Source organism: Mya arenaria, chromosome 16 (assembly GCF_026914265.1).
Source record: "Mya arenaria isolate MELC-2E11 chromosome 16, ASM2691426v1".
Lineage (NCBI taxonomy): Eukaryota > Metazoa > Mollusca > Bivalvia > Myida > Myidae > Mya > Mya arenaria.
This window is the reverse complement of record NC_069137.1, coordinates 48163980-48184381: the sequence shown is the minus strand read 5'-3', so window position 1 is coordinate 48184381 and position 20402 is coordinate 48163980. Positions and strand designations below refer to the sequence as shown.

The 20402-nt window shown below is 36.5% G+C and overlaps 1 protein-coding gene across 1 annotated transcript; it reads right to left on the bottom strand.

Annotated features, from left to right (window-relative positions):
- Positions 1-6780: 6780 nt before the first annotated feature.
- LOC128221823 (trypsin-2-like) lies at positions 6781-20131 on the bottom strand. The gene is made up of 8 exons (XM_052930430.1): positions 20048-20131; positions 16184-16330; positions 14506-14594; positions 13574-13662; positions 12781-12862; positions 11768-11951; positions 9287-9426; positions 6781-7089 (listed from the first exon to the last, which is right to left on the bottom strand). Exons 1-8 carry the CDS (start codon positions 20103-20105, stop codon positions 6820-6822), a joined length of 1059 nt encoding a protein of 352 aa, XP_052786390.1. The 5' UTR covers positions 20106-20131; the 3' UTR covers positions 6781-6819.
- Between the last annotated feature and the right edge of the window lie 271 nt (positions 20132-20402).

The following is a 20402-nucleotide window of genomic DNA, read 5'->3' as shown; positions in this document are numbered from 1 at the left end:
GACATCACGCAGCATTATCAATTACAATTACATATTTCATGTCCATTTCAAGTTATTTTTGACACGTCATGAAAATTAAACTGTATTTCTGACCGTTATGCTATACCATACTTTATCACTCCACTGTGACATGTTCTCATATTTGTCAGATACAATTCGCAGTCAGTTCAAAGAATGCACGATACTGACAGTTGCTCACAGGCTGAATACAATCATGGATTACGACAGGTATGTTCAAGATTTATAATTATTTGTCCAACTGTTCGCACTGGTTTCTTTTATGGTTTGTACCAGCATTTTTAACTGCGTAATCACCATTACAGGCATATCTTTGTTAGGCCAAAGGCAAATTAGTTGTATACACGCATAGCGTGCGTATGTGTCCACCTGTTACCAGATAGACATATATGATCCTAGCAACCACCAACTTTGTAATTGCCATTCAAAATATAAACAAAGTTGTATGTGGATTAACTTATTCACATGTTACTTATAACATATGTCCTGGGTTATCGTATTAGATGCAGATCTTTGAAGCACTTCGGTCTAATGCTCTCGTTGTCTCTATCGGTAATTCCAAATTTGTCGTGTCAGATGCAGGTCTTTCAGACAGTTTGATGCTCTAGTTGTGTCTATCGATATTTCCAGTTGTCGGGTCAGATGCAGGTTTTTCAAGCAGTTTGATGCTCTAGTTGTCTCTATCGATATTTCCAGACGTGTCGTGTAAGATGCAGGTCTTTCAGGCAGTTTGATGCTCTAGTTGTCTCTATCGATATTTCCAGTTGTCGTGTGAGATGCAGGTCTTTCAGGCAGTTTGATGCTCTAGTTGTCTCTATCGATATTTCCAGTTGTCGTGTGAGATGCAGGTCTTTCAGGCAGTTTGATGCTCTAGTTGTCTCTATCCATATTTCCAGACGTGTCGTGTGAGATGCAGGTCTTTCAGGCAGTTTGATGCTCTAGTTGTCTCTATCCATATTTCCAGTTGTCGTGTGAGATGCAGGTCTTTCAGGCAGTTTGATGCTCTAGTTGTCTCTATCGATATTTCCAGACGTGTCGTGTGAGATGCAGGTCTTTCAGGCAGTTTGATGCTCTAGTTGTCTCTATCGGTATTTCCAGACGTGTCGTGTGAGATGCAGGTCTTTCAGTCAGTTTGATGCTCTAGTTGTCTCTATCGGTATTTCCAGACGTGTCGTGTGAGATGCAGGTCTTTCAGGCAGTTTGATGCTCTAGTTGTCTCTATCGATATTTCCAGACGTGTCGTGTGAGATGCAGGTCTTTCAGGCAGTTTGATGTTCTAGTTTTCTCTATCGATATTTCCAGACGTGTCGTGTGAGATGCAGGTCTTTCAGTCAGTTTGATGCTCTAGTTGTCTCTATCGATATTTTCAGACTTGTGTAAGATGCAGGTCTTTCAAGCAGTTTGATGCTCTAGTTGTCTCTATCGATATTTCCAGACGTGTCGTGTAAGATGCAGGTCTTTCAGGCAGTTTGATGCTCTAGTTGTGCCTATCGATATTTCCAGTTGTCGTGTGAGATGCAGGTCTTTCAGGCAGTTTGATGCTCTAGTTGTCTCTATCCATATTTCCAGACGTGTCGTGTGAGATGCAGGTCTTTCAGGCAGTTTGATGCTCTAGTTGTCTCTATCGATATTTCCAGTTGTCGTGTGAGATGCAGGTCTTTCAGGAAGTTTGATGCTCTAGTTGTCTCTATCGATATTTCCAGTTGTCGTGTGAGATGCAGGTCTTTCAGGCAGTTTGATGCTCTAGTTGTCTCTATCGATATTTCCAGTTGTCGTGTGAGATGCAGGTCTTTCAGGCAGTTGGATGCTCTAGTTGTCTCTATCGATATTTCCAGTTGTCGTGTGAGATGCAGGTCTTTCAGGCAGTTTGATGCTCTAGTTGTCTCTATCGATATTTCCAGACGTGTCGTGTGAGATGCAGGTCTTTCAGGCAGTTTGATGCTCTAGTTGTCTCTATCGATATTTCCAGACGTGTCGTGTGAGATGCAGGTCTTTCAGGCAGTTTGATGCTCTAGTTGTCTCTATCGATATTTCCAGACGTGTCGTGTGAGATGCAGGTTTTTCAGGAAGTTTGATGCTCTAGTTGTCTCTATCGATATTTCCAGACGTGTCGTGTGAGATGCAGGTCTTTCAGGAAGTTGGATGCTCTAGTTGTCTCTATCGATATTTCCAGACGTGTCGTGTGAGATGCAGGTCTTTCAGGCAGTTTGATGCTCTAGTTGTCTCTATCGATATTTCCAGACGTGTCGTGTGAGATGCAGGTCTTTCAGGCAGTTTGATGTTCTAGTTTTCTCTATCGATATTTTCAGACTTGTGTAATATGCAGGTCTTTCAAGCAGTTTGATGCTCTAGTTGTCTCTATCGACATTTCCAGACGTGTCATTTTAGATGCAGGTCTTTCAGGAAGTTTGATGCTCTAGTTATCTCTATCGATATTTCCAGACGTGTCATTTTAGATGCAGGTCTTTCAGGAAGTTTGATGATCTAGTTGTCTCTATCGATATTTCCAGACGTGTCGTTTTAGATGCAGATCTTTCAGGAAGTTTGATGATCTAGTTGTCTCTATCGATATTTCCAGACGTGTCGTTTTAGATGCAGGTCTTTCAGGAAGTTTGATGACCTAGTTGTCTCTATCGATATTTCCAGAAGTGTCGTTTTAGATGCAGGTCTTTCAGGAAGTTTGATGATCTAGTTGTCTCTATCGATATTTCCAGACGTGTCATTTTAGATGCAGGTCTTTCAGGAAGTTTGATGATCTAGTTGTCTCTATCGATATTTCCAGACGTGTCATTTTAGATGCATGTCTTTCAGGAAGTTTGATGATCTAGTTGTCTCTATCGATATTTCCAGACGTGTCATTTTAGATGCAGGTCTTTCAGGAAGTTTGATGATCTAGTTGTCTCTATCGATATTTCCAGACGTGTCATTTTAGATGCAGGTCTTTCAGGAAGTTTGATGATCTAGTTGTCTCTATCGATATTTCCAGACGTGTCGTTTTAGATGCAGGTCTTTCAGGAAGTTTGATGATCTAGTTGTCTCTATCGATATTTCCAGACGTGTCATTTTAGATGCAGGTCTTTCAGGAAGTTTGATGATCTAGTTGTCTCTATCGATATTTCCAGACGTGTCATTTTAGATGCAGGTCTTTCAGTAAGTTTGATGATCTAGTTGTCTCTATCGATATTTCCAGACGTGTCATTTTAGATGCAGGTCTTTCAGGAAGTTTGATGATCTAGTTGTCTCTATCGATATTTCCAGACGTGTCATTTTAGATGCAGGTCTTTCAGGAAGTTTGATGATCTAGTTGTCTCTATCGATATTTCCAGACGTGTCATTTTAGATGCAGGTCTTTCAGGCAGTTTGATGCTCTAGTTGTCTCTATCGATATTTCCAGTTGTCGTGTGAGATGCATGTCTTTCAGGCAGTTGGATGCTCTAGTTGTCTCTATCGATATTTCCAGTTGTCGTGTGAGATGCAGGTCTTTCAGGCAGTTGGATGCTCTAGTTGTCTCTATCGATATTTCCAGTTGTCGTGTGAGATGCAGGTCTTTCAGGAAGTTTGATGCTCTAGTTGTCTCTATCGGTATTTCCAGACGTGTCGTGTAAGATGCAGGTCTTTCAGGCAGTTTGATGCTCTAGTTGTCTCTATCGATATTTCCAGACGTGTCGTGTGAGATGCAGGTCTTTCAGGCAGTTTGATGCTCTAGTTGTCTCTATCGGTATTTCCAGTTGTCGTGTGAGATGCATGTCTTTCAGGCAGTTGGATGCTCTAGTTGTCTCTATCGATATTCCCAGTTGTCGTGTGAGATGCAGGTCTTTCAGGCAGTTGGATGCTCTAGTTGTCTCTATCGATATTTCCAGTTGTCGTGTGAGATGCAGGTCTTTCAGGAAGTTTGATGCTCTAGTTGTCTCTATCGATATTTCCAGAAGTGTCGTTTTAGATGCAGGTCTTTCAGGAAGTTTGATGCTCTAGTTGTCTCTATCGATATTTCCAGACGTGTAGTGTGAGATGCAGGTCTTTCAGGCAGTTTGATGTTCTAGTTTTCTTTATCGATATTTTCAGACTTGTGTAAGATGCAGGTCTTTCAAGCAGATGGATGCTCTAGTTGTCTCTATCGACATTTTCAGACTTGTCATTTTAGATGCAGGTCTTTCAGGAAGTTTGATGATCTAGTTGTCCCTGTTGTAAAAGTTATGGTGCTAGACCATATACAGGAGTTTGATGCTATTTTTGTCTCTATCATTACAGGGTTATGGTGCTCGATGCAGGCCTTATCAAGGAGTTCGATTCCCCACAAACTCTACTAAATGATACTAACGGAGTGTTCTATGGAATGGCAAAAGATGCTAAGCTTGTGTGAAGAACAACATAGATAAATTCAATGTGAAACCGGGCCGTTGCATACAAATTGGTCCAAGTGTCACTCTTAAAGGCCCGAACACTGGATCATTTTTTTTAAATAGAATGGTAATGCTATTTTAAGTGTTTATCTAAGAATGTGATCAAATTTGACAGTATTATTTTATATTTTTCAATTATTTCCAACAGTTAACGCCGTTAATTAAGGTTTGTTAAACTTAAGTCGAATTAGAGGTATACACTTAGTTCCTTAATTCAACAATTCAACATCAATACTTGCTGCTAGTTCATTATTAAGAGTTTCTGCGTCATCATGCTAAAATTTGAATTTTTATGCTCAAACGAGGTCTCCTGCGAGGAGCAGATTTAGAATTCAGTTCAGTTTTCTTGATTTAGTTAAATTGTTTTAACTTTCTTTTTATCATGTTTGTTATTACGCTTATTATGGAATTATTTTAACCAGGAAATAAACAGTGAAACCATAATGTTAAGCCTGTTATTAAATCCTATTTTAGTGTGATGTTATTAATCAGGTTATTTCATATTGGCCGAGTTTTGTGCGTAGTATTGGTCTTTAGCTCAAAGAACGAGGGACAAATCTGCAGACCGTGAAAAAATCTGCATATATGAAATCAACTCAAAATTTAGTACTTTTAATTTATTTGTATTTCCTGTTCCTTTATTAGTTAGTTATAAGTAAGTCACAAAGAACAAATTCGGATATACGTGTTATGGAAATTGCAAGTTAATTGGAACATGAAAAGACAACAGTTTTTTTAATTCATTTATTTTAAACTATTGATTTCAAACACACACCGTATGAAATGGTGAAATATTGCCAAAAACCAAAGCTGAAAACACTCTAAGAGACATTGTTATGACTCGTGTATAAGCAAAACATGTGTGTCGTCAATCTGGAAATGCATTCATGTAAATAATGATGTGTTTTGAATTTCGGAAAATTGCCATATCCCACACGTAGGGTTCACGAATGGCTTGATAATGACACGGTGACTTGAAGGGAATGTGCTGAATTTTGACCTCTAAAAAATTTAGTGACATTTTACCTAAATTAGCCGAATTCGGGGAAGAAGTAATAGTGTAATGTAACCAAACCTGCATGTGTTTTTTTTTTAATTTACCCATTATCTCGCGAGTAAAGGCTGTTTTGTTCGTTTATTAATGAAAGGTAATTGATGAAATATTAGTAAGGTTGATTGTATTATTAAATACAATATTAAAAAAAAAATAGACTGGTTTATTATCCTTAACAGAACGCTAGTCTGTGTTGAGATTTTTTTGCGATATTTTCAGAAACTTTATCCAATTTCTCCAACTAGATGCAAGTTCAGGTGAGAATATTGGTTGCAATTGAAAGATTGAAGTTTTATCTGCATGTTGGCTGCATGTTTTTGTTGCAACTTTTCGTTTGGGTGCTTTTGTAGGCATGTTGTTCTTAGCTGTCACATTTCGATGAAATTGGAGTTGTTTCTCTTTACTCTATTTAGACAAATCGAGATTTTCTGACTTTGTAGATGTGCCGTAATTCATAGTTATTTATGCTAGATAGTTGGTATGAGTGACCCCTTTGATGAATCTGAAGAAAAAAAAAATATATTTTAGGTTATTTTAGGTAAAATGTCACTAAATTTTTTAGAGGTCAAAATTCAGCACATTTCCTTCAAGTCACTGTGGATAATGACACCTGGCTTGTCTCCATATTAAGCCCAGAATACTATTATACAAGGTATATCTCTTTTTAAACTTGCGTCAATAATACAAAACGCAAAAGATATAAAAAAAAACCTTATTGTCATTTAAATGCCAGTTGAATTTTTCGTAAACCCTAAACTATAAGAAGATTATTTACGAAATTGTGTTTGTGTATGGAATACTTACATATAGGCGTTATGTCAACGATAGCAAATAGAAAATAAGGTTTGATTATTCTATACTTTCAGTACCTTTGTAGTTAAATGCATTGTTTACATGTTTCAATTATACCATAAAGATGCACTCTTAATCCCAAATAAGATTTATTAATAATATTGTTTTAATATTCCAAAAAGGATTATTAAATGTCGAAAACAATGGTTCGTATGATGGATACCGAGTTGAATTTGAAAGAAATGAGCATAAAACACACCTTTTAAAACAATAGAAGATCACAGTAAATATTTTAGCATTTGCGTTGTCTGCTATTAAATACACGGTTAGAATCTTGTTATCAGTAATTAATATTTTTCATAAATGCATTAATTAGTAACTAGTTAAAGGATTATCAGTCAAAATTTATTTTTGTTATACATTTGTATGTATTGATTTGGAATAAGAGTGTCACTTTAATTTGTGTTGTATATACTTAAATTTCTATTACACAAAGGGATACAAACAAGATACCAATTATTGTTTCCATGTTTAATTTTCATAAACAGTAAAATCTTAATTGTACACGTTAATTTTCCTCTCCTCATCACCCCGCCTCTCCCCACCAGCTCGCTTCCCAATAGGACTACCTAGGAACTGTGGGTGAAGCACGACGGAGGTCGGGTCATAGGCGTTCAGCACAGCATGTATCCAGTCAATGTAGGCTGGTACGTTTGTGTAGACCCCCGGGGTGTATTTTTCCGCGCAGGAGTATCCCCACGACACGATCCCAACTATCTGGTAGATGCCTCCTGATTCGCAGACTAACGGCCCACCGCTGTCACCCTGTGGAAGTATTAATTTTTTATTTTTTTTGCATAAAAACTGATTTAGAATGTAATTATCCCAATAATCTGGCAGATAATGCCGGGTTCGCAAAATTGTGGTCCTTCAATGTCATTCTGTAAAATTGACTTGGTATTTTATTTACGTTTCCAAGCAAAACACGTTTCCAGCGCTTTGGCAAATGCTACTAGATTTGCATACCAGTGTTTCACAGCTGTCACCCTTTAAACCCTATGAACGTGATGTTTAACGATCTCTTAAAAATAACAAATGAACAATGTATATATCCCAACTATTTGGTAAATACTTAAGACTGCGCAGGATAGTGGTCAACCAATATCACTCTGTAAAAATCTCTTTTGATTCATGTTTTCCAAAAAAATACGTTTTCACAATGTTACGATTCAAACCCCTTTGCAATTGACGCCAGATTTGCAAACCAGTGGTTCACAACAGCCACCCTGTAGAAGTGACGTTGACAATCAGTTTCAAATAATGATTTATTGAATTTAATATATTACTTCACACATCGTTTCACAAATGAGCTAAAGAATTAATTCAACCAAAGAAATATTCATGTCTGATCCCATGAACTTAAAGGAAATAAAGAAATCAGTTAAATAATAGAAACAAGGCTAGTAGCAGATAACTTTTAATCGACATCGTGTTTAAAGGCCTTGTTTAATGAATGTTTGGCATGATAATCCCCTGTGCATCTTCTGCTCATTGCACTGGTGTCACAGTAGGGGCCAATTTCCTACGTATTCGATTATTGGTTCAGGGCCATTTAGGGTCAATTTCTATAATAAAACTTTCAAAACTGCACAGCAGGATACTCAGATCGGAGATCTGATAAGAGAGATGAGGGCAAGAAGATTAAGATCAATTTAACAGAGGTTGTGTACTATTCACAGTTGGTGGTGGTGGTGGTGGGGGGTCACTTAAAGAAGGCTTTAACTGGGCCTTTAAGGCACACTAATTAAGACGAAACAAGCCCTAAACAGCAGACACATTGCTGTAAAACAAGACACACTACTTAATAATTACAATATCGCCATTGGAGTATGTTAAGATATTCTGGATTCTTGTTTGTTTCAATGTTGTTTTTTGTAATATGTAAAATAGTTCAGCGAGTGAGCACCAACGTTTATATCTCACGAGTGCCGTGCACATTGCAACATAAATCAAATAAATACGTTATTATCATTTGAATGAGAGTGAAATATGAACTTTTGATATTCACGGGGTGAAATATATTGCTTACACTGAAACACTAGTTTATCAAATGTTTTGAAATCGAATTAAAAGTCGTTTGATTAAAAAATTTTGGAAAGGCGCACCCATTTGTATACGCACGTTACGTTATTTCTGAAATGACGTCCTTGAACATGTATCACAGAGTGCGTGCGCTAACGTTTGATTTCGAGCCGAGGGCGAGCATTAATTTCAAAACAGTGAAAATAACAAAATAAGGTTTTCACTGTTTGAAACAGTAAAATATCAATTTAATTTGATTGATGCATATCTATAAACCACCGGAAAGCATAAAACGCGCTTGTCTTACCTGGCACGTGCATATAAAAATAGTTTAGTGTTCAAGAATTGAAATATATTGCTTACACTGAAACAAACATGTTTTATCATAAAATAGGAAAAAGGTCGTTTATTTGAATTTTTTTTTTTTTTTGGAAAGGTGCACCCGTTTGTATACGTTCTTTTCTGAAATGACATCATTACAGTGCTGCGTGCGCTGTCGTTTGATTTTGAATCGAGAGCGGGCTTAAATTCAGAACAGTGAAAAATATCAAATAGATATTTTCACTGTTTGAAACATTAAAATATCAATTTTATTTGATTGATACATAGAGGATATTTGTTTATTTCAGTGTAAGATCGTATTTTATTTCACGAGTTAACAGAAAAACATATTTTCACGAGTGGCGAAGCTAAACCTATGTAAAAGTTTTTTTCCCAACATTTTATGGTTGAGTGTTCTATTTTGATTAAGGGTAACTGCAATGGATTTTAAAAGTAGTTCTGAAAGTTAATATTTTCACTCATTCTTTTGCAGTGAAAATATCAATTTCAAAATATCACTGTTGTTATTTTACTGATAAAAGTCCATATTCCATCGAAAAGCATTAAATGAATATCTATAAACCATCGGAAATCATACAACGCCATCGCCATGTGTTACCTGGCACGTATCCACACCTCCTTGTTTGAATCCCGCACAAATCATGGTGTTGGGTATGCTCCTATCCAGTAGGTATGTGCAAACATCTGTGGGCAGGACTGGGACATTGGCCTTGTACAGTGCGTGGGTTCCGTGGCCGCCTGTGAGAAAACAATGCTTTCATTAATCAAAAATTCGTGTTTGAGAGTTATAGTTAGACTTGTTCCTGTAGCTTACATTGCACTATAGAAGAAGAAGAAGATTTTATTAACTATAAGCTTACAGCCCATCAGTTACATATAATATAAACATGTACAGTATATAAACATTTCCGATAGAGCAACTTTCAAAATCAATCATAATGTATAAACAAAGTAAAGTAATATCACATTTGCTTAAAATATTGAAAAAATGTTAGTGGAGAAAAGTGTCTAATGTCTAAACTGACGCATTTCAAGGCCCTTATAGACAAAACAACATAGTTTTATAATAGTAGTTACATTTTCGCTCGAAATCAGTTCGATAAATTTAGGAATATTTGGATTGCGCCAATAATATCGCTTAATGTATAAGATTCTTAATTCATGATATAAAGGACATTCTAAGAGAAAATGGAATTCATCTTCAAGTGTATTACAAAGTTGGCATTTTCGTTCATTTCTTGGAATACAGGATAGGCCTAGGAACTAAGGTTCAAGTTTGAGGTTTAGTAAAAGTGACACTCTTATTCAAAGTCAAAACATACACATGTATAACAAACATAAAATTTGACTGATAAACCTTACTAACTAAATAATGCCTTTATGGAAAATATTAACTACTGGTAACAAATTTGTAACTGTGAATTTAATAACAGAAAGCGCAACGATATTACATAATTGGTGAATGCTTAAAGATTTACTGTGGTATACTATAGTCTCGTAAGGTAGAAATACTGTGTTTTATGCTCATTTCTTTCAAATTAAACTCGATATCCTTCATAAAAACCATTGATTTTGACATTTTTTCATCCTTTTTGGAATATTTAAACAATATTATTAATTTTGGTAAATCTTTTTTGGGAGTAAGAGTGCAAGTTTTAGGGCAATTTGGGCTTTTTAATCAAATGTATATACCCTTCATTTAATTGACTTAATACTTTGCACAATTATTTAACGACCATCGTCCAATTACAACAACTCCATTTTAACCCTAAATACTGAGTATGGTACTTGATTGACTTTTTTAACTGTATTTGGGTATGATTATAGTTGTATATTATTGATAAAGCTGATACATGTGTTGTCTGTCTATGGAGACTGTACGTTTCTGTCACCCGTCCAGTAATTTTGAGCCCTTATATATTGCCCGTTAATAGGGCTTATGCTCTAATATTTGACCACTTCGCTGTAGAAATTGCACCAGACTTTAGCTGCACCCATCCCATTATCACTCAGGTCGGTCAGGCGTGCTTGAATTCTGCTGAGATATTACAGCATAATAAATATATACTTTGATTCATTACCGTTCTAAAGCAAATCATTACCATTTAAATCTGCACCCCGTCCCGATATCACTAACGTCTGGTAGTCGTGGTTAGATTCTACCGGTGGATGATGACATAATAAATACATGTTTAATTCATAATAATATTAATATTTTACCGCTGTAAGCCGCGTCACATCTTGTTATGGCAAAGGCCTGGTAGTCGTGGTTAGATTTTGCCGGCTGATGACGGCATAATAAGTACATACTTAGATTCACTAAATTTCTATAGCAATATCCTACCGCTGTAAGCCGCGCCCCTACCCGTGATCAAACTCGTCTTGTAGTTTGGGTTTGCTTCTGTCGGCGGATTACGCATAAAAAATACATATTTGAATTCATGACATTTCTATTTGAATATCTTACTACTGTACGCCGCGCCACATCCACTTACCACAAACGCTTGGAAATCGTGGTTAGATTTTGCCGGCGGATGACGGCATTATAAATACATACTTAATTTATTGCCTTTCTGTAGAAATATCTTACCGCTGTAAGCTGCGCCCCATCCCGTGATCACACTCGTCTGGTAGGTGTGGACCTATTTTGTTGGCGGATGACGGCATCATAGATACATACTTAAAGGCCTAGTTTAAGCCTTCTATAAGTGACCCCACCCCAAGCGGTGTATAGTACACAGCCTCTGTGTAGTGATCTTAATCTAATTGCCTGGTGCCGTTTTATCAGATCCCCGATCTGAGGATCCTGCTGTGCAATTTTGAGGTTTTTATTATAGAAATGGACTCTAAATGGGTTAGTAAACCGATACACAAAATTGGCCCCTATTGTGACACCACTTCAATTAGCAGGAGATGCACAGCAGTGGATTATCATGCCAAACATTTCTTAAACTAGGCCTTTAAGCCGCATCCTATCCAATTATCACACACGTCTGGTAGTCGATGTCATATTTTGCTGGCGGATGACGGCATAATAAATACATACTTAATTCATTACTTTTCTACAGCAATATCTTACCGCTATAAGCTGCGCCCCATCCCGTGATCACACACGTCTGGTAGGTGTGGTTGGATCCAGCAGGGGGCATGCAGACAGGGCGAACGTACGGGTTAATATCAACGTCTTCAGACAGCTGGATCATCGCTATGTCATTCACGTACGACTGTGCGTCGAAATGGGAGTGGACAAATATTGTGTCCGCCTGAAATTTATCATAAGCTCTATTGAGAATAGTCAAACCCCGTTGGCTTGACTTGCTTGGCTCGAATTTCTCGTTGGCTCAAACTGGTTCGTTATACATTGAAACAACATCATCACAACCAGAGCTCGATAGTTAACGGGGTGAGGAATCACGTGACTTCGACGGGGTTCTCACATGGGTCACTACGGATCAAAACCGATGTAAACACACAAGCATGCGACGTTACTTTCTTAAAAACTATTTTGACAGAATATATATGAAAATATGTCTTAGCCTTTAAAAGACTATGCTATTTTATGCCTCTACACGTGTGAAATACTTTAAATTTGCTTGTATTTTAACGATGCAATCCTTAGCCAAAATTTCACGGTGCACGCGTTTACATCGTTCTACATTATTCCGTCAAGTTAAAATTTACATTTACTTTATATGCACATGCAACCATTTCAAATGATGACCAAAACTATGAGATCACCAGGCAGCCAAAAATAGGAATACTGGAGAATCGGATAACGAATGCGGGTGAGTCACAGAGCGAGCTTATTAGACGTTTTAGGTTAGCAGAGAGACAGACAGACAGACAGACAGACAGACAGACAGCGCAGACAAACAGCGCAGTGATTAGCGCACTCACTTCTCACACCGGTTCGATTCCCGGTCTATTTCATAGGTAGAGTCGGCTTACTCTAACCAAATGTATTTTTTAGGATCAGTCACTATAAAATATAAATCAAGCATACAGACCGGCTACTTACCTGTATAATCCGTTCTTGACCTTCAAGGAACGCTCGATCGTTTTCACCTACAAGCATACAGACCGGCGACTTACCTGTATAATCCGTTCTTGACCTTCAAGGAACGCTCGATCGTTTTCACCTACTACAACAGTCCATTCTTTGGGATTGTGGTTCCTAAAATACGTTTATATGTGTCTATTTATTTCAAGGTTACCAGCTCTTTGTTATGTTTTGATAGTGTATGTATGTTTGTTATTCATATCGAAAAATAGGTCATTAAGCTTATATTTCTTGTAAGCATATAATTGACTTTAAATACAGATGCTTGTATCGTGTATCTTGTATTTTGTTTATGTATGTGTTTATTTAAAATAAATAAATTGACTCCTTTTATTAGAAGTCAACCAAGCTTTGCTTTTTTATCTTTACAAATTTATGATTCAAAGCTTCACTAGGCTGAATAGCAACAGCGTGATGTATTGTTGAAATGTCATTTCATCTATATGAATCTTCGATCGTTGCATCGTTCCTTACAAGACTGTATGGCACATTTTTTTCATACATGAAGACAATATATAATACGAAAGTAGATTGTCCAATAAGCGCAGTGATTGTTGTTGCATTCGAGGTATGGCGTATTCGATTTCCTACCTAAACGCATGTGGGTTAGTTTGTGATCGCCAAGCCGGACAAGTGGAATTTCTACGGGTACTCCCACAACATCAGAACACACTCTCGCGTAATATCAAGTCAAAGAAAGTGATTAATACAATGTTGTACAGTTGAATCACTAAAAATCACTTCGTAAAGTGAATGCGATAACGTTCTGAGTGACATTAAATAAGGGAGAAGGTAATACATTTTCGTGTTCACCCTTATACTTACTCTCTAAAGCAGTGGGCAGCAGTCAGTACCCAATTACGGTCGACCAGAATACCACCACACACGTGGAAACCAGTGTTCCGTAATGACACCTGCAATTAGATGCAAGAACTTAATTGCGCACAATTAGCAAATAAAGTTGTTGTTTTTTTGTTTAAATATTCATAATAATAGTAATAAATGATATTGAACTATTAAGAATATTTACACTAAGACGTACAAGAACCATGTCTGTAAATTTGTAAGTGATCACATAGTTTTATTTCATCTAATTTTAAATGCATTAAAGGCCTAGTTTAAGGAATGTTTGGCATGATAATCCCCTGCTCTGCATCTCCTGCTAATTGTACTGGTGTCACAGTAGGGGCCAATTTCCTGTGTATTCGTGTATTGGCTCAGGGCCATTTAGTGTCCATTATGTAATAAAACAGCCAAAACCGCACAACATGATACTCAGATTGGAGATCTGATAAGACAATTAGGCAATAAGACTAAGATCAATTAACAGAGATTGTGCACAAATACGCGGTTGGCGGGGGGGGGGGGGTCACTTATAGAAGGCTTAAACTAGGCCTTTGAATATTATACTACTTGTCTTGTTCTTGTAGTTTACACTGTGTTTTTTCTTAATATCTATAAAACTTCGACGATACAACTGAGATGGCAAAACACATTACCAACCTGGCAGGGATTTGCGCGTGTCTTGGTCACACAGACTGTTTGCTTAAAAGTATACTACTGGACTTGTCCCTTGGAGTTTTCAGTGTGAATTTGAATAAAAATTGAGATGGCAAACACATTATCCAACCTGCCAAGGATATTCGCCCGCCTTGGTCACACAGACTGTTTTCTTAAATGTATACTACAGGACTTGTCCCTTGTAGTTTACAGTGTGATTTTGAATAAAAATTGAGATGGCAAACACATTATCCAACCTGCCAGGGGTATTCGCCCGCCTTGGCCACCGTCCCGCCCACAATCTTGGTGTCATGTTGCTCCTGGGGTGTGCTCATACCACACTGATCTGGACAATACACACAACATATTTTGTTATACTAAGATTGGTAACTTCATTGTAGAGGATAGGCGATTCAAATGATAATACAACAATAGGTGTTCTGTTATAGACTAATGAATGATGCATATGCTAAACTTCGTGAAAACCAGAGTTATTAAGCATAAAATTAGACAAGGAGTTAAAAACTTTTCTTTCTTTGTTAACGAATATTTGTCAGTGTGTGTATACCACGTGATAAGTTGCGTCATAAATGCTACGTCGTAAGGCAATATTTTGATTTGATAAAATACTTTCACCATTTTAAATGAAACATAGTGCAATCTACGCCGCTTTCGGAGCCCTACCATTGGTCTTTTACCAGAATTTGATAGCGAGTTTAGTTTCTAAAACACTTCGACAAACCTTTTCACAACACGGACGTCTGACGGAGCACTGTCAAAACATTATTTTGGAAACATGTTTGTCGATATTTTTGAGGAAACTAATGACCTCATAAAATGTCGGATATAAAACAAATGAGGGGCTCTTTAAGCGGTATAGACTGCTCTTTGTTTCATTTAAGATTGTTTTGTAAATGAAAAACTTATGTTTGATTTAAGTCTTCATTTTAAGCAAATGTTTGCCTTTCGACGTAGTATATATGAGCCGCATCGCGCGATTTTGGGCCTTCGGACATAATTATTACAAATGAAATAATCATTAATAAAAAATGCCAAAAATAATGATTTTTTCTATGTAAATCAATTTCTTCCTGACTTCTTTCTTTTTAAGGTTTGTCATTGGTGCATCATTTTCTCGATAATTTATGAGCAGTGGTTTACTCATGTTTCCATAGCAACCATGGATTTCGTCCTGACATATTTTGACTGGATTGATAGTCTGTGTTTAAAACGGTCAAATGTATTAAAGATACAAAAATGATTCATTATTTTTATCTTAATTTATGTTCCTTAAAGATTCTGTGATAAGAAAATGATTTAAAATATAAGCTAGTTGTAATATTGATACAATAATTTTGCACGTCATTTGAATAATGCACTTTCGTTACAACGTCATTTGAATGACGTCAAATTTAGTAATAAAAATGCGCAAAACATTATCTCACTTGTAAACACGAAACTTACGCAATTTAAGTGATATCATCATGAAAATTTCAGAATATCTTTCTGAAATTACATGGCATTCAAATACCTTAAAACATTGTAATATTAAAAATATGTCCGAAGGCCCAAAATCGCGCGACGCGGCTCATATGACGTAATTTATCACGTGTTATACACACACTGTTTGTGCTTTAAGGCAAACCATTTCGAATGTTGGAGTTTAATCTTATCTTTGTTCACCCACACCTTATTCGATCATTCCTTATTTGACCATATTTCTTATATTCGTTTACTACTAATTTATATTTCATATTTTGTGTCACGTGTTAATTCACAATATTTGTGTTTATATGTATATGTGGTTAACAATACGATTTACTTACTACAAATCCTAATGCACTCTCAATTTAAATCTGTTAATATCAATATTCCATACCAACCCATAACATGAAATGTAAGGAATGGATTAGACATCACAATATGTAAGATTACTTGGTCTTATGGCTGGAGCGGTAGCAGAATTCCCATGGTAACAGCACATCTCCTCCACGCCACACCCATTCAGCGTGTAGTACTCGCCGGCCAGACAGGAATTGTGTCGATAGTTCACGCATGAACCTCTATAGCTGTCATGGCAAACTGCAAAGCAGCATAGCAAAATATTTTTCATCTCCTCACTACACAACCGTTAGGCGGGTATATATTGTACTCGGTCTATGAATGAGTTGTTTATTGAACCCTACAGCTGTCATGGTAATCAGAAAGAAAAAGTTAAACATCTGCTCAATCATACATCTTGGCAATTTGTACTCTCGGGCAATGCATACATTGTGAAGAAATGGTATACATGAATCCCTATAGCTGTCAAGGCAAACTGCGAAACAGAATAGCAAAATGTTATAGAAAGCCTCCACAACACATCCGGTAGGCGAATAAATATAGTACTCTCGGGTCAGGCTTGAATTGTATCAATATTTTTCACATGAACCTTCTAGCACTCACGCAAGCCCGTTAACTAGCATGGCTATGTCATGTATTGTATCGAAAGTTTACACATGAACCCTCTAGCTCTCATGCAACCCAGTGGCTGTGTCATGTATTGTATCGATAGTTTACACATGAACCCTCTAGCTCTCATGCAACCCAGTGGCTGTGTCATGTGTTGTATCGATAGTTTACAAATGAACCCTCTAGCTCTCGTGCAAGCCCGTTAAGTAGCATGGCTGTGTCATGTATTGTATCGATAGTTTACACATGGACCCTCTAGCTCTCACGCAAGACGTTAAGTAGCATGGCTGTGTCATGTATTGTATCGATAGTTTACACATGGACCCTCTAGCTCTCGTGTAAGACAGTAAAATAGCATGGCCATGTCATGTATTGTATCGATAGTTTACACATGGACCCTCTAGCTTTCATGCATGACCGTTAACTAGCATGGCTCTGTCATGTATTGTATCGATAGTTAACACATGGACCCTCTAGCTCTCATGCAAGACCGTTAAGTAGCATGGCTGTGTCATGTATTGTATCGATAGTTTACACATGGACCCTCTAGCTCACATGAAAACAGTAAAATAGCATGGCTGTGTCATATATTGTACCGAGAGATAACACATGAATCCCCCAGCTATGTTATGTATTGGACCGATATTTTTATACATGAACCCTCTGACCCTTATAACGGCTGACCGTTAAAAAGCATCTCTATGTCATGTATTGTATCGACTGGTCATGGCAATCTTGACTATAGAATAGTTAGTGGAATATTAAAGCTGCACTCTCACAGATATACCACTTTTACAACTTTTTTTATTTTTTGTCTTGGAAAGAGCAAATGTGTGCGTAAATATCTGCATACCAAACATAGTACTATTGAGAAGCAGTGTTTTTCTGTTTTTCTTTCAAAAGATGCCTTTGAAAATACCGTAGTCCGCGAACTTTATCGATGACCCTCGTAAGATTGCTGATAAAAAATCAGATCGTAGATTTTCATTTTTCCGTTCGAAAATTAATGTTTTATGGCTAAAACCGTTAATAAAAATGCATAAAACATAATTTTTTGAACTTAGATATAAACATCTGCGATCTAATTCCTTATCAGTAGTCTTAAATAACTCGTTTCCATGGATTTTCGCAAAAGTTGGCTCGTTCCTTGACAAAAGATAAAAACGTTGTCAAAACGTTCAGTCTGTAAGAGTGCAGCTGTATTAATAAGTAAATTTCATTTTACGACAACCACAAACTGTAGCAGAAGTCTATTTTTAGGTTACACACCACCATTGTTATTCCCTATATAATTCAATGTAAAATTATAATTTTTAGACAACATTGAAAGGCATTTCGAGCGAATGCAGGCTATGATAACCACATATATTCTTAAAGTACAAGCTTTAAATTACCTTTTAAGCCAATAAAAAAGGGGGGTCAAGTTATTCCTAAGAAAAATCACTCCACTTGAAAAAAACAAACTCTAAAAATTGCACCGTCCGCCATGACAGTTCTTCCAAAATGACCTTTCAACTATAGGGCAGCGGTTTATGCTTTAATCTCTACTCTAAATGATAAATCAAGCAAGAATAGATACTTAAGGTATAAAAGTTTCAGGAATAATGATAGTTTTGATTTACAGTGTATTGAGCATGTGAAAACATGTCTATCAATCATAAGAACATTTTTTTTATTGAGAATATTCCACACAACGGAAGTATATATGACGTAATGGTGACGTCATTCCTATAACTAAACCCGTCCCTGCATTTTTTATGAAAAACACTTTCGATTAGTCCTTCATACATAAATACACCCAAAGCTACCTCAATCTGATAGTCTGTGTCAGGTTTTCCAGTTTCACTGCCTGTCACCCAAGTGCCTGTGCGTCTGTATTTTCTAAGGCGTTTTGGCCCAAAATGCCATTCTTTGAGGTTTTTCAACTGAACCTTGACTCAAATGGCATTCTAAGCATCAAATGGGGCAGTTCTTCACATCTTTGCACACATTTCAAGTTCTCGCAGTCAAATTTTCACCAAATTTGGACATTTTCAGTGCTCGTAAGATTGCAGACGACTCATTTTTTTTAAAAAAAATAGGCGAAAGTTGTGAAAACCAGGAAATACTAGTAGCATATTTTGATCAACCGGACAAGATAAATGCATTTAATTGTGAAAATTTGCCAGAAATAGTGAAATGCAATACATTTCTTACCAAAATAACACTTTTTAAACAAAGCAGTTTGGTCCCTTTTAGGTTACACACCACCATTGTTATTCCCTATATAATTCAATGTAAAATTATAATTTTAAGACAACATTTAAAGGCATTTCGAGCGAATGCAGGCTATGGTAACCACATATATTCTTAAAGTACAAGCTTTAAATTACCTTTTAAGCCAATAAAAAAGGGGGGTCAAGTTATTCTTAAGAAAAATCACTCCACTTGAAAAACAAACTCTAAAAATTGCACCGTCCGCCATGACAGATCTTCCAAAATGACCTTTCAACTATAGGGCAACGGTTTATGCTTTAATCTCTACTCTAAATGATAAATCAAGCAAGAATAGATACTTAAGGTATAAAAGTTTCAGGAATAATGATAGTTTTGATTTACAGTGTATTGAGCATGTGAAAACATGTCTATCAATCATAAGAACATTTTTTTATTGAGAATATTCCACACAACGGAAGTACATATGACGTAATGGTGACGTCATTCCTATACAAGATATCCTTTACCTGGCATCACATACTAAATGTAGGATTTTTAGGTGAACGAGAATTATTGTATTGAGAATAGCGGTAATATCATTCCGTTTTTGAGAGAATTAAAGATATTTTACGATCATACATCGGTCTTGGTAGGTGTGGTATTAGATATCGATCATATTTTGAATTTTATGGAATATCACAAGCGACCTTTGCGAGGGCAAACATTCAAAATATGAACGATAACAAATTTACAGTTTAACCTATTTTGTCACGAACGCAATTGTGATTTATAATGTAGACCACATACACAAAAAACTGACTTTTTTCTCCATTTCAAGGCGTCTGGACATTTTATGAGACATATTTTTAAAATTTGAAACGCAATATAGCGACTTCATTGGCGAACAAATGCGGACACACTGTAACTAGTCTGCCAATGAGTAAAATATGGAAGCAAAGATATATACATCTTGATGCCGAATAATTAATTGAATTTTCGTTATCTATCTTTGTATATATACGTACTGAATAGCTGAATAAGTCCCAGTCACTAAGCATATGGCGTTGTTGAACACATCTCCATTTTTCTGTAGACACCTACATATACAAAGACTGTATTAAATATTAGTTCAATGAGAAAGGAATAACTTACCGCTACATTGAAGGGGTTTTGCGATTGTAAAAACCAGTAGGATAAACAAAAGAAACATGGCGGCTATGAAAGTATAGGTCACGTGTGTATATCTACAAACTCTTATCTATCTTGATGATTTAATGATACTATATTGGTAGTTATACAAAAACTAGCAAGATAATTATGAAGTGCACATTTGGCATAATTAGTGAACGAGATGATTTATATGAAGTATTTCGTCATCCTTTCTTTAAATTCGGTATTAAAGAGACTCGCTCATTTGAATTTTTTTATTATGAACGGTTATGCGTCAGAAAACACTAATATTACAATAATGTTACGTTTTAATAGAGAAATTGCAGAAACAAAAACG

Bases quoted from the DNA above. Each gene is read 5' to 3' on its own strand.
- LOC128221823 (XM_052930430.1), bottom strand. From the start codon at position 20,105: ATGTTTCTTTTGTTTATCCTACTGGTTTTTACAATCGCAAAACCCCTT. The intron at 13,663-14,505 runs GTTGGATAATGT...ATCTAATTGCAG, and splicing joins CGGGCGAATACCCCTGGCAG to GTGTCATTACGGAACACTGG. The intron at 9,427-11,767 runs GTAAGATATTGC...GTTTTCTCACAG, and splicing joins ATGGGGCGCAGCTTATAGCG to GCGGCCACGGAACCCACGCA.